We start from the raw sequence: 19,666 nt of genomic DNA, 5'->3' as shown, positions 1-19,666 counted from the left end.
CTGCTCCCAGTGCATCCGGACCAAATATGTCCTTCAAGAGGTGCTTACACTGTGGGTAATGCCATGCCACTGGACCAGGTAAATAGTACTGTAGTTAGAGTACTTGGAAAAGAAGAAACTTGATCCTCAATCCAGAGACCCAAATTATCCCCTTATCCGTCCACTCTCTCCACATTAATGGTTTTTGATTGATTTTCAACAATGAGCTGCCCAAAATACAGCATCAATGTGTGAGAAGGGATGGAATTTAGTATTTTTAGCCAAACTGGGCCATGTTTGTTTGGTTGTTAATATTTTAGGGGACATTTTATGATTAAAACAGTAATGGACTGAACCCAGCCTTCCTGCCAGCAGGAGAAGTTGAAGGTTGATAGTCTTTAATTATATGATCACATGCTGTTTCTCAAATTTATAATATTGTATAAATTTTCCTTCTACCTTATATATATCATCTTCTTATTTATACTTAAACTGATATCATGTTATTGTGTTAGACTACAATCAATATAAAGAGTCTTTCCTAAAGTATGCTTTAATACTTTTAGACCCCAATTCAGGAAAGCACTTAAGTATGTGCTTAACTTTTTAAGTTAGCATTTAAGTCCCTATTTACTTCACTGTAAGCAGGTGTTCAAGTGTGTTTCTGAATAGATACATTTCTGAATCAGGACCTTAGTCAGCAGCCATTTATCAGACCTTTTCTTTTCAACCAATAGGAAGTGCCAACTCACTTAGGTGCATATCAAGGAATGAGGCACTTAACTACAAAATTAATTTATCTGCCAACTTATCTGACCTATTTTTACCAGCAAAAAAATCACTATTATTCTGTTACATTTAATCCGTAATATACTGTATATATTGTAATATATTGTGTAAATTTACTGTGTACTTTTCTTATAAAGGATGGTCATGGTCTTTGTCTGGTATATAAGGAGTGATACACAGTACTACAGAATGCTAGATGTGTGTCTAATTTTGTAGAAAAAAAGTGTATAATACTATTGTAAAATTGTGTTATTTAAGAAGCAATATGTGATCATGCACTTAGACTAATCATGATGGATACGCCCAAAGGGGGAAGAATTAAGGTTGGACATGCTACCGTTTCCTGACTTTTGCAATATTAACATTCTCTTAATGTAGTTTTATGTATGTCTCATCCAAAATAGATAATTGTGTTTGCTGCTGCTAGTATAGGTTAGAATATTTCTGTTGCGTGGATTGTATGAATCTGCTTGTTTACAATACCTACCAACCACAGAGAATTATCCTTCAGTTGAGCTTCTTGTATGATAAAGTTTGTTGTTTAATGACAGAATATGCCTCGGAGGAGAGTCAGTGTTGCTGTTGTTCCTAAATTTAACTCATTACACATTCCCGGCCAGTCACCTACTACGTCACCCATACCTTCAATGCCATCTCTGGTAAGTAAAAATAAGTCCATAATTTAAAGAAATTAACATGTTTCTTAAACCCGTGTCATATCGAACTGAGCAAACATTTCTGAAAAATCTGAGCCCATTTGACATTGCAAATTTGAGTGATTCAAACTGCACTCAAGTATATGGTTTAAATTGGGAATATCCATGCTAGTCTCTCCTCACCTTTTCTCAGCACAAAAATGTATGAGACCCCCAAGCTTGAGGAAACACTTCTAAGAAGCCTCACACCCCCAAGCCTACCTTGTTGATTAGGTCTTCATTAAGACACACAGGGAATTTCCCAGTGCCATGAGCCTGTGTGGAATCTGTGACCCAACCTTTGTGATGGGGATAGTCACAGGTGGCTATGTAGCCCATGCTGCATAAAGGAAATACCCCCTCCGAATCAGCTTCCTTGGCTGCTTACCTTAGGAACCCAGTGACGCTGTATGTTGGCTCACTGGGGCCCCGAGGCAAGTCAAGGTACAATCAGATTCTACGTTATAGTTTCTGTTTATTCAGTGGTAATGTACTATGCATAAAAAAGTAAAAATAACCTCCACAGTAGAACCCAGAGGGGATGATAATTTCAGTCATTTACTGCTCTGTTATTGTGACAGCTCTTCTAATCAACTGTCACAAAAGTCTTCAGTATAAACCCAAACTGAAAAACTCATACAACAGAAATGTACAACTCCCACTATAGCCTGGGATAAGTAGCATATTCAGCTCCTGTGTTGTCTTTTTTGTTTACAGCAGCATAATCTGGTACTATATATTGTTTGCACATTAAAGAAGAACCAAATAAAACTTGAGCTTAACAAATCTACATAACGTATTACTCCAGTGCAAAATGTACCAGGTACTCCTAGCTTCAAGGATAGACTAACAGATCCAAGATGACAGATCTAAAACTTTTAAAGATGTATGGTCAAGGCTCTCTACTGGAAGGCCAAAGCTTCTTTAATGGGCATTATTGCAGACAAGCAGCTGAAGAGCAGCACGTCTGATGGAAATGTCTTCAAAGGGACAGTATTTTTAGCTGAGTGGGAGTTAAAATGAAATTGATCTTTAAATTGAATTCAATTTAAAAAACAACATGATTGCATGACCATATTATGTCATTATGTGCCCACACGAATTGTTTAAAGACATGAATGGAGGTGAAAAATTCATTGTTAAAATTTCTCACTGAAAACCCAACAGAGGAAGCACAATTTACAGAAAAGGAAGAGACGGGAAAATAATCAACATACTATCCAGTAGTCAGTGCACAACAAAAGGAAGAGACTAAACAACACATATATAACGGAAGTAAGGTAGAGAGAGAGGCACAAAAGTGGCAAAAACAGCTACTCGTAATTTTTAAAGTCCAGCTACAGACTAGGGACCGAATGGCTAGGCAGCAGTTCTGCGGAAAAGGACCTAGGGGTGACAGTGGACGAGAAGCTGGATATGAGTCAGCAGTGTGCCCTTGTTGCCAAGAAGGCCAATGGCATTTTGTGATGTATAAGTAGGGGCATAGCGAGCAGATCGAGGGACGTGATCGTCCCCTTCTATTCGACATTGGTGAGGCCTCATCTGGAGTACTGTGTCCAGTTTTGGGCCCCACACTACAAGAAGGATGTGGATAAATTGGAAAGAGTCCAGCGAAGGGCAACAAAAATTATTAGGGGTCTGGAACACATGACTTATGAGGAGAGGCTGAGGGAACTGGGATTGTTTAGTCTGCAGAAGAGAAGAATGAGGGGGGATTTGATAGCTACTTTCAACTACCTGAGAGGTGGTTCCAGAGAGGATGGTTCTAGACTATTCTCAGTGGTAGAAGAGGACAGGACAAGGAGTAATGGTCTCAAGTTGCAGTGGGGGAGGTTTAGGTTGGATATTAGGAAAAACTTTTTCACTAGGAGGGTGGTGAAACACTGGAATGCGTTGCCTAGGGAGGTGGTGGAATCTCCTTCCTTAGAAGTTTTTAAGGTCAGGCTTGACAAAGCCCTGGCTGGGATGATTTAATTGGGGATGGGTCCTGCTTTTGAGCAGGGGGTTGGACTAGATGACCTCCTGAGGTCCCTTCCAACCCTGATATTCTATGATTCTATGATTCATTGTTTACAGAAGTAGTTTGAGAGCTCAATTTTCAGGAGATTTTGTGTGATGTATTTTGGAAGAAAAACTTCAGGTAAGAAACCCATTAACTTTATCATCATACTGAAGTTGCATTAGAAATCAATTCATGAAACCTAACATTGCATGGAATTTAACATTTTATTTCTCATGTTTTCAATTTACAGGCTGAATCACCCAATGGAAGAAGTAGTCTGACATCTACACCTGCCCTACCAGCCCTTCTAGAGAAGTGAGTGTTCTTAGGTTGTTTTTCATATTGGATTTATTAGACAACGAATGTATTTGATATAAAAATGCAACAATTTCTGTAAGGGAACTAAAATGATAGGATTATGGTCCTTGATGTCAATGAAGCTATACTGATATACACCAGCTGAGGATTTGACCCTATTATTCTACTACTGAGTGATTATCTTTTGCATTTCCTGTTTCAAGTATGAAGTTGTAACTTAATGAAGCAATGTAACTTTTTTAGAAAATCAGCAATTCCATTTCTACAAAACTTGGCCCTGATCCTGCAATCTGATCTACACAGGCAGTCATCTGTTTGTTTAGCCCAGGCCCCACTAGAAACACTTACTTTTAAAAATTAAATTTCCCTTGGAAAATAAAGGATTCAAAGTACAATAAAAATGTTTCATGAAACTCTACAAAGCTTCAGAAACCTATCATTTGTACAAAAGTTCTAAAGGTTTCACAAAACTCAAAACCCCACCAGCTTTTTCTCATCCCTGCAGTGCATGAACTGTACTCCACAGTATAGAATGGTTCTGTGCACTGAGATTTGAGAGGTCATGATTTATTTAGTGCCACATTTAAAAAAAATTGCTGCTTAATTATTTGACCCTCGTGATGATGCTGTGCAAATCTTTCAGTGGTTTGGATTTAAATCTAGACATGTTTTTAGATTTCAGGTCTGTATTGTACCCATTTTGTGTATGTTTCATACCGCTTTTAAGCAAGATGAAAGTGGAAATGAGTACATCCAGAAAAATTTCAGCACACAATAGAACAGTTCCTGAGCATGCTTTCTAAAGCTTTTGTCTGCTGTATTATCTCGGAAACCATCTCTCTGGATCTTTTTCATCACATCACAGTGCTGATGTATCTTTCAGCCTGAAAAACTCTGTCTTTCTTCCCTGTCTCTGGTCCTTTCCCCCACTGTGTTCCTCATTTTTCTTTTTTTGAGCCTTAGATCTGAGTTCCAGCTGCTGGTTCTAAGTGTAGTCTGCAAAGCTGTGTGCACCTTGTACTGCCCCCGCAAAGGTCCAGCAAACTAGCCCCTAGAGAGAGCTCTGTTTCTTTCATTCTTCAGTTTGTGAAATAACAGTCCTTCTTTAATTTAAATATTCCTCATTTTTGCCTGTCTGGGCACATATTTTGTTCATACTGCAGACTGTCCACCCACAGTGTTCTTTGTAGTGTATCAACTTATCCTGCTTTTTAATTTTCTTTCATTTGACACTTAAGTATACTCTTTAATACCAAACAGTTTCCCCTCTTCCTGCTCCCCTCTTTTGAACCATAATGCAGAATAAAAGGGTCTCAATCCAACCCTTGCATCTAACACAGTTCTTGCCCAGTATTCCCCTTGTTATGTTATATAATCTCATCTCGAACGTCTGCACTGATGATGGTACAATGACCTTTGTTGACGGGTGCTTTGTTGTCTGGTCGCACCAGCGGAAAGGCAAGAGGTAATGGATGTCGTTTAATTAGGCCACAAATTTATTCACTTAAAATATCTGAGAGTAGCCAGCAATAAATTGTACAGTGCAGATCATCATCATTTCCACCTAATTTCCAATTTAGTCCCAGACATCCTGCTGCTGGGGCCCTTCTTTACCATCGCTGAGGGGGGGCTGTAAAAGGAAAGAGGGTTGACTCCTTGGTGTACCAGATGTAGGAGCTCCCAACTCCCACTTCCTCAGCTCCCTTAAGGGATGCTTTCCTTCAAAGCCTCTTTGAATCCATTTTATCTGATAACCATATCCCTTCCATACTGAGTACCTGCACTGGACATCTGCCACAATGAGCTTGGCTGCCTCTGGCCCATCCCCCGCCAGTTTCCAAGATAGTTACTGATTCCTTCCTTTATAGTGGACAGAAAGGTCTCTAGTTGCATTGGTGTACCCCATCCTCCCTAAATAACTTAGGTGCCCCGTAAGATATGTCCAGATGAAGAATTATGCAACCCCTTTCATTACCCATGAATTTAGTCACATCCCTATTCATATATCCCCCAGTCATATCAATCCATGGATGCTTCACAGCTTCCTGCCACACCCTGCACTGTAATATGTCAGACCAAATAATTGTCATTCCAGGGAAAAAATCCTGGATCTGCCCCAAATCCCTCTTAGCTCTGATCATCAGTTAACTCCCCTACACCTTCCCAAATCGTTTTCACCAAGGTGAACAATAATCACATCCAGTGCCTGCTCCTGGGCCTCCAAAGAGTATACGGGGGACATTAGCTGGTTCAAGAGCAAGCCTCTCCTTCCATGCCAGCTCAGGATTGCTTCACTACCAAGACCCAGCTGTTACCCTCCAGACAACCTGGAAGGCCACCTAAGCACCCAGTATACAATGCTGTGCTCTCAGATCCCACAGCACCGCTCGTTTGGCCTGTTTGCATGATTCTGAAATTGGAAGCACAGGAGAATTAGCTTTGATTCTCTACCTGGGGTCTCCCCTACATCCTGTATACGTTCGAATGCTCTTGACCAATTGCCTGCATCACTGTCACCCCTCACCCAAGTTGGGCCAAAGCTGTTGCAGCCCCGATTTGGAATGAGTGGGAATTAAATTAATGCTCTGGTAGCCCCAACTTTGTAAACCCCTTTCTGAAAATTGTAATAAAAGTATATGTTATGAGGATTCTTCCATCCCTGTGAATAAAGAGGGGCCTTTCCCCAACCTGTCTCGTTGCTATATAAGTCCTTAATGCCCACACTGGTTAAACCCTGACCTCACCCCTTCCCATTTTGGACTCACCTTGTCCTCCTCTTTCCACTCCCCCATCTGTTTTCAAGATCCTCAGGGTCAAGATGACTGACCCTTCCCTCCCATTGTAAATCCCACCACTCCAAAGCTCTTTCTGATGTATCCCTTGCTCACGCAGGCACTGGTTCGCTGACTGTGAAAGCTCTAAAAACCACTACCTGGACTGCAGTTTTGAACAAGGCCACCTCAGGTCCACTTCTGCGTATTTGGTGGAGAACTTGCATCAAAACCCTAAGTGTCTGAACAGTGATGGGATAATGGGGATCCTTTCTAGGTCCTCTGTCCGAAAACCACCTTACTAAAAACCTCCAGACTCTGAATCCGTTACAAAGAGCTGGGTAACCTCTCATTCGACTGACAAATGTAAGGCCTAATAGGTGACCAGAAATGGCAGATGATGCCAGCCCACAGAGGGCCAGTGACACTGTGTACTGAAGTATCTGGTCTTCTGGAATAGGTCAGGTCATCCACAGGCCCCTCATCTCTGAAAATGCACAAACTCATTGAACCTCTTGTCATAGACCTAAATGTTTGTGGTGCTCCTGATCTCTTTAATGCCCTGAGAGCCTTCATGTGCCATGGTCCTAGAGTGTTCTGGGTATCAATTCTGGTTCCTTGTTGGTTCCTGGTGTCAGGTCCCGAAATTTGTCCACCTGAAATTGAGAGAATGCATCGGCTACACTATTATCAATCCCAGGTACATCTCTGGCAGAGAAACATTTTAAGAGTTAATCACTGTAGTACAAATGCCCCTACCAGCTTTATAACCCTGGCAATCTGGAGGACTGGCAATTGATAAAATGTACTATTGCCATGTTGTCAGTCCAAAACACATGCTTTTGTTTGCAAAATCCATTCCCCAAATCGTTTCTGCTACCAAATTGGAAAGAATTCCAGAAATGTTATATCCTTTATTATACCTTTTAGTATCCAATCTAAGGGCCATTTCTCGGCACAGCACCTGCCTTGGTAAAATACCCCAAAACCTATTCTTCCTGATGCATTGTAATGAATCTTTAATTCTGCCTCTATCATCCATTCCTCCCTCCAAAAAGACACTCCATTAAAATGATTCAGAAACTGTTCCATGATTCCTAAATCCTCGTCATCTCTTTATTAACCATTTGAAAATGGATGGGCTTCGATATTCCCAAGGTGGCAGTTGACAGTCTGGTGCAAAATGCCCACCCTGGGGCTACCAACTGACATGCAACATTTCAAAGTCCAATAATAGACTGCAGCTCCCACAGTATAAACTTCCTGGCTGCTCTAGCCTTGATGATCAATTCCAGAAGTTCCCCCAGTTTATCCTGGGGGAGTCCAGATATTTACCATCTGGCATATCTAACTCAATCTCCAGATGGATCAATAAGTAGAGGAGTCCCTCTGTTTTTCTTCATCGGCCAGAAGTACCCCCATCCTACCATTCAAAGCTTGGAATGTGGCCACTGGGCTGACATGCTCCTCAGAATCTGCCCTGCCTACACACACAAAGTCATCCAATTAGTGTACCTCCTGCTATAAACCAGACTCCCGTGCCATTTCCCATTCCAGCGGAGTGCTGAATTTTTCAAACTCTGAGTATGAGATGGGTAATCCCATCAGGAGGGACTTATCAAAATAAAACTGATTTTCAAAGCAGAAACCCAAAAGATTAAAATTGGAAGGATGCACTGGCAGCAATTGACGAGCCACCTTGATGTCACATTTTGAAAACAGTGCCCCCTCAAACAAGTCCTAACCATGCACACAGGAGGAATAGAATATTGAACATAATTGTGAGTCATTAACCGAAATGCCCTGTGGGGATGACAAGTGGTGTTGCCAGGTGCCTTCTTAGGAATCAAGCCCTGAGGAGAAAACCCATAGGTTCCTCATAGGTAAGTGATTGAATGGGCCTGCTTTTTAATTTAAGATTATTATTTCTTGTAATACATAGTCAACCTCAGATAAGCCTTTCTCCACCATGTTATGTCCTCTCAGTTATTTGTATAGCTGTATCATACCTTCATGTCTTTCAGTTACATGCACTAAGTTGAGTTCCTTTAACCTTTCTTCACGCCATGTCTTCCTTCCATTACTGCTCTATATTTTCCTTTATTGATATGCAAGCATTCAGCCTACAAGTGCCTATATTCACTTTTCCTTCTGTTTTTAATACTAGTGAGTTTTGTGGGTTGGTTTGTTTTTGTTTTTTATGGTTTTGTGGGAGGGAATGTCGTTTTGGTTGGTTTGTTTGTTTTGGGGGTTTGTTTGTTTGTATTTTTTGTTTTGTTTTTGTTTTGGAATCTGGTTGTTTCTTTTAAGCTTCCCAAGCCAGCATCTCCTCTCCTTCTATTCTCCCAAATGGTACCTCTAAGAATATTATGAGCAACTAACAAAAATAGAATGCAAGCAGACGTCATGATTAATGACCAAGCTGTAAGGCAGTAAATGATTTTAATTATCTGAGATCATTTTACCTAACCAAGGAGATGTTTCCAAAGAATTCAGAAGAAGACTAGGGATGGCTCACTCAGCTATGGCCTCCCTTAAGTAAGTATGGAAAAACCATGGCATCTCGAAATGTACGAAGGTGTGACTGATGAAAAGCCTAACTTTTTCCATAGCGATTTTGGATGTGAATTGTGGGAAGTTAATGCTGGTGACAAAAAAAAAATTGAAGCTTTTTGAAATTTGGTGATGGCAAAGACTCCTGTGTATCTCCTCGACTGGGCGGGGGGGAGACTAATGGCTATTTTAGAAATATTATAGAGAGACAGTCTCTGACGGCAGAAATCAACAGACACAAACGTATATACTTTGGTCATAAATGACATAGAGATGGAAATAGCCTTGAGAAAGTTATTAGGAAAGGAATAGTGCAGGATCATCATAATAGGGGATGTCCAGCAAGGAGATGGATGGATGATGTGCAGCAGATCACTGGGAGGTCAGCTACTGAGTGCTTGAAGTTAGTGATGGATTGTTGAAGGCGTCTGAAAGTTCTGTTATGATGTCATCAATATTGAGAGATGAATAAATGGATTTATGTACTTTACTTACTTGTCAAATAAGGTACTGCTTAACATGAGCAAGACTGGAAGTCTCGGGCCCCTAGAGAACGACTCTGTTGAAAAACATATGCATCTATAGAAATTTCTGAAGACGGTATAAAAATATTTGGGTAGTGTCAATTACATACCCTGTTGAGTTTTATCGCAACTAATTTCTTGGACTTATGAATGCAAATTATGTGGTACACTACACTTTTTAAGATTTTGTATATTTGTGGCTTGCATTGGATCACTTCCCTGTTCAAACAGTGACAAACTTAAAGCTTCTGTAATAATCTGATGATAAAGATATGGAAACAGACTGAAAAATAAACACATGATATTTTGAGATGGGAACAGAAGACACACCCAAGCTGTTTGTGCAGATTTTGACAAAGGATTTCCATTGTGGACACAGGATGTGCTGCACTTAAAAACTGTGTGCCACGCAAGTGTATGAAAGCATACAGCATATTGATAGGCTCCTGTCCATGGCAAAACACTTATCTCTTGCAGGAAACATTGCACATTCTAAGGAAGTTGCTTGCTGACATTTCAGAATTAAAAGATAAGTAACTTGTTGAAGGACAAGATAATACTAAAAACCTTCTTGGCATACCGTGTATTTTTAACAATCTTACCTTGGACTATGTTAAATATCATTTGAAATTATTTGCATTATATTGTGTTAATCTGGATCAACATTTGTTAAGATGCTTTAGGCATTATGCAGAATTGAAAATTTCAAAATATGCAGTTCCTATCAGGTAAAGAATGCTAACTTTCACCTTTTTAGTTTGCTTTAAATCTCAAGGTATGTTTTGTTTTGTCCCCATTATACTTTACTTAAAGCTCTAATATTCTAAAGCTGGGAAAACAGTAGGTATAAATAACACAAATGAATGGGTATTCAGCAATACAGCTGTTAATTTTTGGTCCAATCATGCTGTCCTTACTTGAGCAAAATTCCCACTCTTGTCAAATCGAGTTTTCCCTAAATTTGATACATCCCTTGTAACAATAAAGAGATTCCAAAATGATCAGAAATCTAATCTACCTTTTCTCATCAATAAATTATTTTTTTAAAGTCCATATTATTCAGTAGTACACGCATATCTTAAAGATTCCAGGTTAATGGCTTGTAAGTCTGTAGAAGATGTGGGGCCAACTGGCTCCCTGGTGTAAGCTTGTGCAGCTCTGTTGACTTCAGTAGAGTTATGCGTATTTGCCCTGTGCCAAATTTGGCCCATGAAGTGATGGATTTCCAGAAGTAAATAAGGAAACCTCACCTGGTGATAGTTCAAGGGACATTGGTCAGTTGGCCACCCACTGGGAGGAAGACAAATTGCTATAAATGTTCTCTTAAAAGAATCAATTGACCACAGATAATCTGTCCTCCTCTAATGGGATCCGATCCCACACCATTGAAGTCAATGGGAGTTTTGCCACTCACTTCAGTGGCAATAAGATCAGGCCTATAAAAAGAGTTCTAGTTGCTTGAAGTTCAGACAAGACATACATCTGAGATTATTCCCTGATTTTTCTAGATTCCAGCATTCTTCAAGTGAGTTAAGATTTATGATCCAGAGACAAATAGTTTTTTTCATTTTGTGTGGCTAAATATAGATTTGGCCCTTAATCCTTCAAGTAAAAAAACACTTTCTTCACAAAACATAAATTATCATCTTCCTTTCTATCATTCACAGATATATATATATACAATTATGCAATATGCAGTGGCTTATATTAAAGCTAAACATTCAAAGATATTAAAGTCAAAATGAAAATACACGTGTCTAAATGTATACATACAGCATATGCAACACATGAGAAGTTAGATTAATATGCAGAAGAAAAATAAGAGGAGAAATATTAAGTGAATAGGCAGTATTTATCTGTATTATCTTTCTTTGTCATAACCTGCTCCAATTTCTAGGAAGTCTTTTAGAAAGTCCAGGGAGAAATGGTTAAATAGAGAACAAACTAATGCTGAATATGAGCAAGGGAAAAACTCTCTAAAAAAAATACAACATTTAATGCCTTAGAGACCTGTCAGTTACTGCTCTTTAGATAGTGATCTTGAAATTAAAAGCTTGCTTAGAACCATTGTTTTTCTCTTTTGCAAGGTTTTTCTGCAAGGTAGTTGAAAAGAAGGAATTCAGACCTCCCCCAAAGATACAGTTGAGTTTATCATAGCAGGATCAGAATGAATATGAAAGGAATTGCATCATTGTCCAATTGCGTATTCCAAAAACAACACTTTCCAATGCTATTTTTCCTTTCTCTTTTTCTTTCATCTTGTTAGTGGAAAGTCAAATGGAGAGCATGACCATGAATCGCCTGCTTCTCTGCTGACACAGAGATCTTCGGAGGAGATCAACCGTGAGACAAAAGCCAAGATAGAGGAAGAAGCTTATAACAAAGGGTAAAAGTGTTTATGTGAACTGAATTCCCCAAGAGGGGCTTACCAGTTTAGGACACATCCTTTAATGATATAAGGCAACGGCAAGTGTATGTGCACCGCTTTCACTTCTCCATGAAGATGAGAGCCAAATACCTCAACATAAGTGGACGATAGAAATAACATTTACTCAATTCCCCTTAAATGACAAAACCTACTATCAACTATATGTTGCTTTGTAATGTGTAAATAAATAACATAGGACTAACTACCCTGGCTAAAAACAGTAAATTAAAATAATTCTGATAATGTGCAATAGTTTTAATGTCTCTATACAATGTGCTGATATGTTTGTTTATTTTGCTGTCCTGCATAATAGCTTGCCTAGCATCAGAGCAGCTAGCACTTATTTAATAAACTAAGGAACATAATTTTATTAAAGCTATAAAAACAAACAAGAGATAGATACAAACTGAAAATTAAAACAATAGTTAACCCAAGTAGCTGTGCTCTACCATATATCACGCCTTGAAGCTCATTAGTCTAAGCTGTGGTTCCAGCAAACTCCCAAAAAGAGCAATTTCCAAGGCAGGAGTTCTCAATTGAGAAAATTCTACTTCCAGCCCTGAAGAGTTTTACACTAGGAACTGATAAACCTAGCAGGGTGGCTCTTGTTAACTGCTAAGTGGGATACTGGGTAAAAAGGTTTATCTGAGATAATTGTACCCCAGACCACTCAGAGCTTCAGAGATCATCAGCAACATTAGATCTGCAGCCAGAAGTGAACAGGAATCCATTGGTGAACCTGGCCACAGCAACTTATCCCAAGCTGTATATGGCACCAGCTATAGGTTCTGAATGAACTTCAAGGGTAGCTCTACATGAAATGTCTTGCATTAATCCAAACTGGAGGTAACACAGTCCTGGATAACTTGCAAAGTCAACAATATATAGAAATGTTTGCAGCCTCCTAGACATCTGTACTTGAGGAAAGGCTTCATGGGCCCCTACTGCTCTCCAAGATCAGGAGATCTACAATAACAGCTCCAAGCATGTGAACCCAGTTGGTGAAAGCTGGGCAGTTTTCCAGCAAATCACTTCCGTATGATCTGAATTGAGTCACAGCTGGTCACCTTTAATCCCTATACCAATCTTGGTCAGACGTTGGGAGAGTAATAAGACTGTAGAATCTGGGCTCAGTGAAAAGGAGATGCAAAGCTGAATGTCATCAGCATTGTAAGGATAGAACAGCCCAAAACATCTCCCCTAGGCCTTGATCCTGCAAAGGGTACAGCAGAGTTTGTGGTCATGCACAAGGTTGAGCAGAGAATTTATATGGGTCTGAGTAAGACTGATGACTTGACATAGCCTTTTGCACAACACAGACATAAGTTTCATGCACTTTGTGTACCCACTCGTACTCACAAGAGCTCAGAGTAATCAATGGAGAGTGGGGCAATCTGTCTCCAAGTGCATACCATAGAAAAAACTCCATCACCCTGACAAGTGTAAGGAAAGGCACTGAATTCATTCTAAAGACACTAATGATAATAGTGTATCTTTATTTTTGGGATGGACTGGAAGCAACTGGTAAAGTCCAGTGTCTAAAGTGAGTCAAAACCTACCCCTCTCTTGCGATACCACAGCAGTTGTGATCAACTGAGAACTTTAACCCATATTTGCAAGGTGATGGACTCAATGATCTGATAGTTTTTTCTAACTAATATGAATCTGTGTTGGAGGAAGGGACAGTGGGAACCTGTGGTATCTTAGTGGCCTCTGCCAATATTTTCCTGTTGTCTAGGCACCACACCACAAGCAGTATTTGTGTTTTATTTAATATTTTAACTAAATGGCCAGTTATTCACTGAACAAGAAAGAGATATTTACTTGGCACTTCTAGACTAAGAAATATGTTTTATGCTTAAAGTTATCAGGAAGGCTTAAAGAAAACCAAAGAACTTCATGAGCTAAAAGAGGAAGATGAAGAGAAAACAAATGAAATCCCTGATGAGCATGCAGAGGGTGAAAATGAAGAGATAAATAACATGAAAAACAGGTGAGAATCCAGTGTGGTGCATCTGCCAGGAGGCCAGTTTACTTTGAGATACACAGTTTTCTGCTTAGCACTGTGTCACAAGATACCTTCACAAAAGCATACTCCTGCAGATCAAGGCGGGACCTGATTACAAAAAATGTATTTTTCAACCTATACATTAAGAAAACCACCCAAGAAAGCTCACATATGGGCAAAGGGTCTCTTGCTTAGGTAAAAGCAACATTTCACATAAACACCTGTAAAAGATAATACTGACTGAGAGGTGAGCAGATAGATGTGCAGTTAAGAGATCCATTCCCCTGTGTATTTCTGCATCTGTTAATTATTTAAAGGTCACTTAAGCAAAAATAAATCTAGCTCCTTTTGCCTTCCAAGTCTGCACAAAGGCAAAAAAGCCCTGCTAAAAATCAACCTCTACAGTATGTGTAATACAGCCAAGCGAAAACCAGAATTTCAGTGCCATGAGAAAATCTAATATATCAACATTTGCTTTTGCTCCAAATTGGGACACAGTGTTGAAATATCAAAATTTTTCACAGAATAAACTATTCCAAAAAATTCCAATTGGGAAATGTCTAAACATTTTTGACATTTTTGAGCAACACAAACATTGTTATTTTGCCAAATCAAAATGTTTCATTTTTGTTTGTTGAACTGACCCAAAACACTTAGTTTCAAGTCACATTATTAATATGCAACTCCCAATGGTTTGCCTCCTTGGAGCTATAATTCTAGTGCCTGATGCTGCTATTCACCACTGAGAACCAGGCTCCCTGGCTGGACTACATCTCCCAGGATGCACCAGGCACCTTGGTCAGAAACTCTGTCTGTTGTATCCTGGGAGATGTAGTCTAGCAAGGGAGCCCAGTCTTGAAGAGAGAATGGGCGCCCAAACTGAAACTCCTATGAGACAATATGGCACAATAAGGAAACACTGTTTAATGTTGAACTAACTCAAAAGACAGGTTTCAGAGTAACAGCCGTGTTAGTCTGTATTCGCAAAAAGAAAAGGAGTACTTGTGGCACCTTAGAGACTAACCAATTTATTTGAGCATGAGCTTTCGTGAGCTACAGCTCACTTCATCGGATGCATACCGTGGAAACTGCAGCAGACTTTATATACACACAGAGAATATGAAACAATACCTCCTCCCACCCCACTGTCCTGCTGGTAATAGCTTATCTAAAGTGATCATCAGGTTGGGCCATTTCCAGCACAAATCCAGGTTTTCTCACCCTCCCACCCGCCCCCACAAATTCACTCTCCTGCTGGTGATAGCCCATCCAAAGTGACAACTCTTTACACAATGTGCATGATAATCAAGTTGGGCCATTTCCTGCACAAATCCAGGTTCTCTCACCCTCTCACCCCCCTCCCAAAAACCACACACACAAACTCACTATCCTGCTGGTAATAGCTCATCCAAAGTGACCACTCTCCCTACAATGTGCATGATACACATTGATTATCATGCACATTGTAGGGAGAGTGGTCACTTTGGATGAGCTATTACCAGCAGGATAGTGAGTTTGTGTGTGTGGTTTTTGGAGGGGAGTGAGGGGGTGAGAGAACCTGGATTTGTGCAGGAAATGGCCCAACTTGATTATCATGCACATTGTGTAAAGAGTTGTCACTTTGGATGGGCTATCACCAGCAGGAGAGTGAATTTGTGGGGGGGGGGGGTGAGAAAACCTGGATTTGTGCTGGAAATGGCCCAACCTGATGATCACTTTAGATAAGCTATTACCAGCAGGACAGTGGGGTGGGAGGAGGTATTGTTTCATATTCTCTGTGTGTATATAAAGTCTGCTGCAGTTTCCACGGTATGCATCCGATGAAGTGAGCTGTAGCTCACGAAAGCTCATGCTCAAATAAATTGGTTAGTCTCTAAGGTGCCACAAGTACTCCTTTTCTTTTAACTCAAAAGAAAACTTCAAGTCAGTTCAACAAACCAAAACATTTTGTTTTGGTTTTTGCAGGGTAACTTTCAATTTAATAGAAACTGCATTTTCTGTTGGAGAAAAAAACAAATTTAATGGAAAGTTCCCAACCAACTCTACCATGCAGCATGGAAGAGGGTGGGTTTGGGGGGTTTTGTTTGGTTGGTTTTTTTCATTGGTTGGTTTTTTGTTTGTTTTTTATGTTGTTTTTTGTTATAGGATTTTTTTTAAACAAATTGTTTTAAAGATCATTAGGCTGGTGATAGTGAACATCCGTTGTTTCAGTATATGACCACATTGAAACTGTAGTGTGAGGTGGGCTAATCATGAGCAAAAGTGATGAGAATTCTAGGATGTGTACTGAAAAGGACGGTAACACTTAATAAAGGTTCTGAAGCTTCTTCCTCTTACATTGTTTAATGGGACTTTTGAGTCCAGTACTGGACACCTGACCTGAAGCCTTTGATACATAATTTACAAGGCTTGCTGCAGCTAATTGCCTTTTCCTCTTGCGGATAGGTTGATGTTCTTGTGCGGATGTACCCATTCTATTTGATTATACATACACATTCTTATATTTTAAAAAACAGGCATTTGTATGTTAGAGAAGCACAGAACATTGATCAGAATAGGTAGAACATCTGACCATAAGCTGAGGCAGTTCTAGGAGGAACCCAAAGATCCCAAACCTCTTCATTCTAGGGGCCACCATATTTTGCCCTGTAATTCACCCTTCTTCTAAATCTCTGCAAACATGTGGCCCATCCATGGTCCGAAGGTCAGCCTCCCGACTGGCAAGTCATGGAGACTTATATTGGAAAGGAACTATTCTAAAATTATTTAAATTAAGCGAATTATGAGCTAAACAGGACCTGAAATATTGTCAGATTCTAGTAATGGGACTGCCTTTTTGAAAGAGGGAATCAGGGGACTGGAAGTCTGTCCCTGTGCGGGACTCTGGAAAAGTAGCTCACTTAATATGGATCTACATTTCTGTTTATGTATTTGTAAAAAGGACATAACAATATGTTTTTTATCTAGCAGAGTGTGTTGGTCCTTTTATGCAAGACGGTACAGCATATAATTGCAAAGTTATTAATAGTCAAAGTATTAAGGTAACTGACTTGTATATAATTATTAAAGAAGAACACTTATATCTTTTTTCCATTTTACAGCAAACTTGAAGTTGTTATTAATTATTTACATATACTGTACCCAAAACTGTGTAAACACTGGAATGTGGTCTGGATTGTAGCAGCTGCGATAATCGTTTTTGCTGCGCTGTTGGGGATCTACCATTCATACAACTCCTGTGTTGAATTATCAGATGGACCCGAGGGGAAAACCACCTGTTCTGCTGTCCAGCAATACTCCTGGTGGAACTCAGGACTTCAGCATGAGCAAGGCACAGAATAATAAACAAATTATAAAATATTTACGGTACATCAGTAAGCACACACTTTAAAACACGATTATTAAAGCAAGGTAGCACTTTGTCATTTTCCTGTTGCTAAATGTGATCAGTAAGCCACACTAGTTATTCTATGCCATCAGGCTTGGGAATGGATTGTGATTTACCTAGTGAAATTGACCATCTGATAAATACTTCTGGTTTTTTGTCATGATAATTGTATCTGACTGATATGACTTCATACAAATAAAGTCACATTTAAATCATGCCAAGGTTGTGACAGTCACCAGCATTAGCCAGGATATTCAAAGGGAAGACTGATACGTTAAACCTTAATTCATGCACTTTTGAGGAAAGCTATAAAAGCTACCAGTGATAAAGTATTTGCTTTAACTTTGCATTTCTTGGCTTTTATTGACTGATGTCATAACTTTCACAGCAGTTATATATAGGATTTTTTTAAAAATGTAATGTCCTTGTTTAGAATGAGTGGGTGGGAAAGAAAAGCCTTCTGCTGAAGACTAAAAATATTATACTGGGCCAAATTTATCCTTGGTATATTTCCATAATATGAGTTACCCAAAGGATGAGGTTGGCCCAATAATCATGCAACAGTGCAAAATGGAATGCTGACTAAATATGATTTGTATTGCTATTCATAATGCATTGCAAGAGGGAAACCACTCCATTGTTTGAAGAGGGTTCATGTTAAGGGCTAAATCCAGGTCTGTGTGGCAAACAGACCAAGTGCCCAGTGTGTCTCAGAGCCTCTTTGTATGTCAAAGGGACATGCTATGCGGTGCATTTTGCTGCTCTTCTGAACAAGAGTGCAGTGCACTCCCCACTAGCAGTTGCTATTGATTGCAGCAAAACAGTTACAGTTGGCAGATTAGACATATCCCCTAAACCTCAGACTACAGCACACTAAGAGAAGGGGTGAAGGCCAGCAGGTGAACTATGGATGGATTCTGACCAGCTGCTTGCACTGGAGACAGAGACTCCCTGTGTCTTTTTCATGCCCTTGCACACCATCATAACACTAGTCAGAGCTGAGCCCTGCGTGTGTTTAAAGTGCTTACTGATTTAATGTCCTCACGTAAAGAGGTCACTGTGCACATGCAGCAGCTCATTTTAGAATCAAATGCTGTGTGTGTTAGCTGTTCTAATATATTTTCAAAGCTCCAACAAGTTATGAGGCCATCACAGATTAATTATTTTTAATGAGCCACTTATTGGTGAGTTATAGAAGCTCACGGAAGGATAAGAAAATATTTACCCAAGGTCGACACTTTTGTGCATGTATAATTTCAAAATGGCCAAATCATTTTTGAAGAGAATTCACCCATGGGCTAAGGTACTGAAATGTCTGGCACTTAAGAGTATATTGTATGTACCTACAGAACTTGAGTTGGGATTTCTGGTCAAGTATGTTCATCTTTCCATTGCTATGCACTTGAATACAACTGAACTTTTAAAGAGAGTGTGACACTGGAGAGTATTGTTGGGTCTCAGATGTGTCGGTGTTTTGTGGGATTATGAATCTAGTTTACTGAGTGACTAACGGCAGTTTCCCCTTGGGAAAGATAAGGAAGCCATGTGCAGTACCTAATTCTGACTTATCTGCAGCCAGTAGCAGGATGTTTTCTTTCAATATAGTCCCCAAACTCTCAGCAAATGAAACTAGCTGGGAGAATAAAGGTTTTTAATTGACTCAGAAGTGTTTTAACTCCGATTTCTCCCACCAAAAATAACAAAGCTCTCCGGAGAGATTTTTCTCTTTAATGTTAACTAACTCACTTCTTTTACCGTATTTCTCAGGCAGATGTTGTTCCAGGAAAATATCAGATGGCCACCACTGTTGCTAAACAAATAGTGCTTGAAAAAAAAAACCATCTCTGGAGGAGTAAAGGAATCAAAGTGATTAAAGAAGCTCCATAAGGCTAAAGGAAATGTGCCATTTGTTCTCTATTTGTAAACAGCAAAGAATCAAATAAACAATTGAGTTTTTATAAATTTTCTATCCGTTTGGATGCAGCTAGAAGGTCTGGCAGATTCAGACTCCTCCATTCCAAAAGATGGACTTTACTCAAATGGTGAAATTAGTATGTTTGATGACCTGAGCATTAGTGTGATTAGGTGCCCTTTACAAAACAAAGCATTGGTACTGATCATTCCTGTGGTTCAGCCAGGGCCAAATCCCTGTGCCCTTACTCACATGGGCCCTGATCCAGCAAAGTACTTATGTTTGTGCCTAACTTTAAA

General features: G+C 39.6%; 1 protein-coding gene across 14 annotated transcripts in view; it reads left to right on the top strand.

Annotated features, from left to right (window-relative positions):
* Positions 1–19,433, top strand: part of IRAG1 (inositol 1,4,5-triphosphate receptor associated 1) — a 137,226-nt gene extending 117,793 nt beyond the window's left edge. For 11 of the 14 annotated variants that reach the window (XM_078853204.1, XM_078853203.1, XM_078853199.1 and 8 more), the window contains 5 exons: positions 1,320–1,427; positions 3,716–3,780; positions 11,898–12,017; positions 13,924–14,052; positions 17,169–19,433. In XM_078853204.1, coding sequence (XP_078709330.1) covers positions 1,320–1,427; positions 3,716–3,780; positions 11,898–12,017; positions 13,924–14,052; positions 17,169–17,409 — 663 coding nt within the window. In that variant the 3' untranslated portion in view covers positions 17,410–19,433. The remainder of the gene's footprint in view (positions 1–1,319; positions 1,428–3,715; positions 3,781–11,897; positions 12,018–13,923; positions 14,053–17,168) is intronic. The other 3 variants (XM_078853202.1, XM_078853201.1, XM_078853206.1) reach the window with 3 other exon arrangements.
* The last annotated feature ends 233 nt before the right edge of the window (positions 19,434–19,666 follow it).

Source organism: Lepidochelys kempii, chromosome 6 (assembly GCF_965140285.1).
Source record: "Lepidochelys kempii isolate rLepKem1 chromosome 6, rLepKem1.hap1, whole genome shotgun sequence".
In the NCBI taxonomy this organism is placed as follows: Eukaryota; Metazoa; Chordata; order Testudines; family Cheloniidae; genus Lepidochelys; species Lepidochelys kempii.
This window is presented reverse-complemented; position numbering and strand designations above follow the sequence as displayed.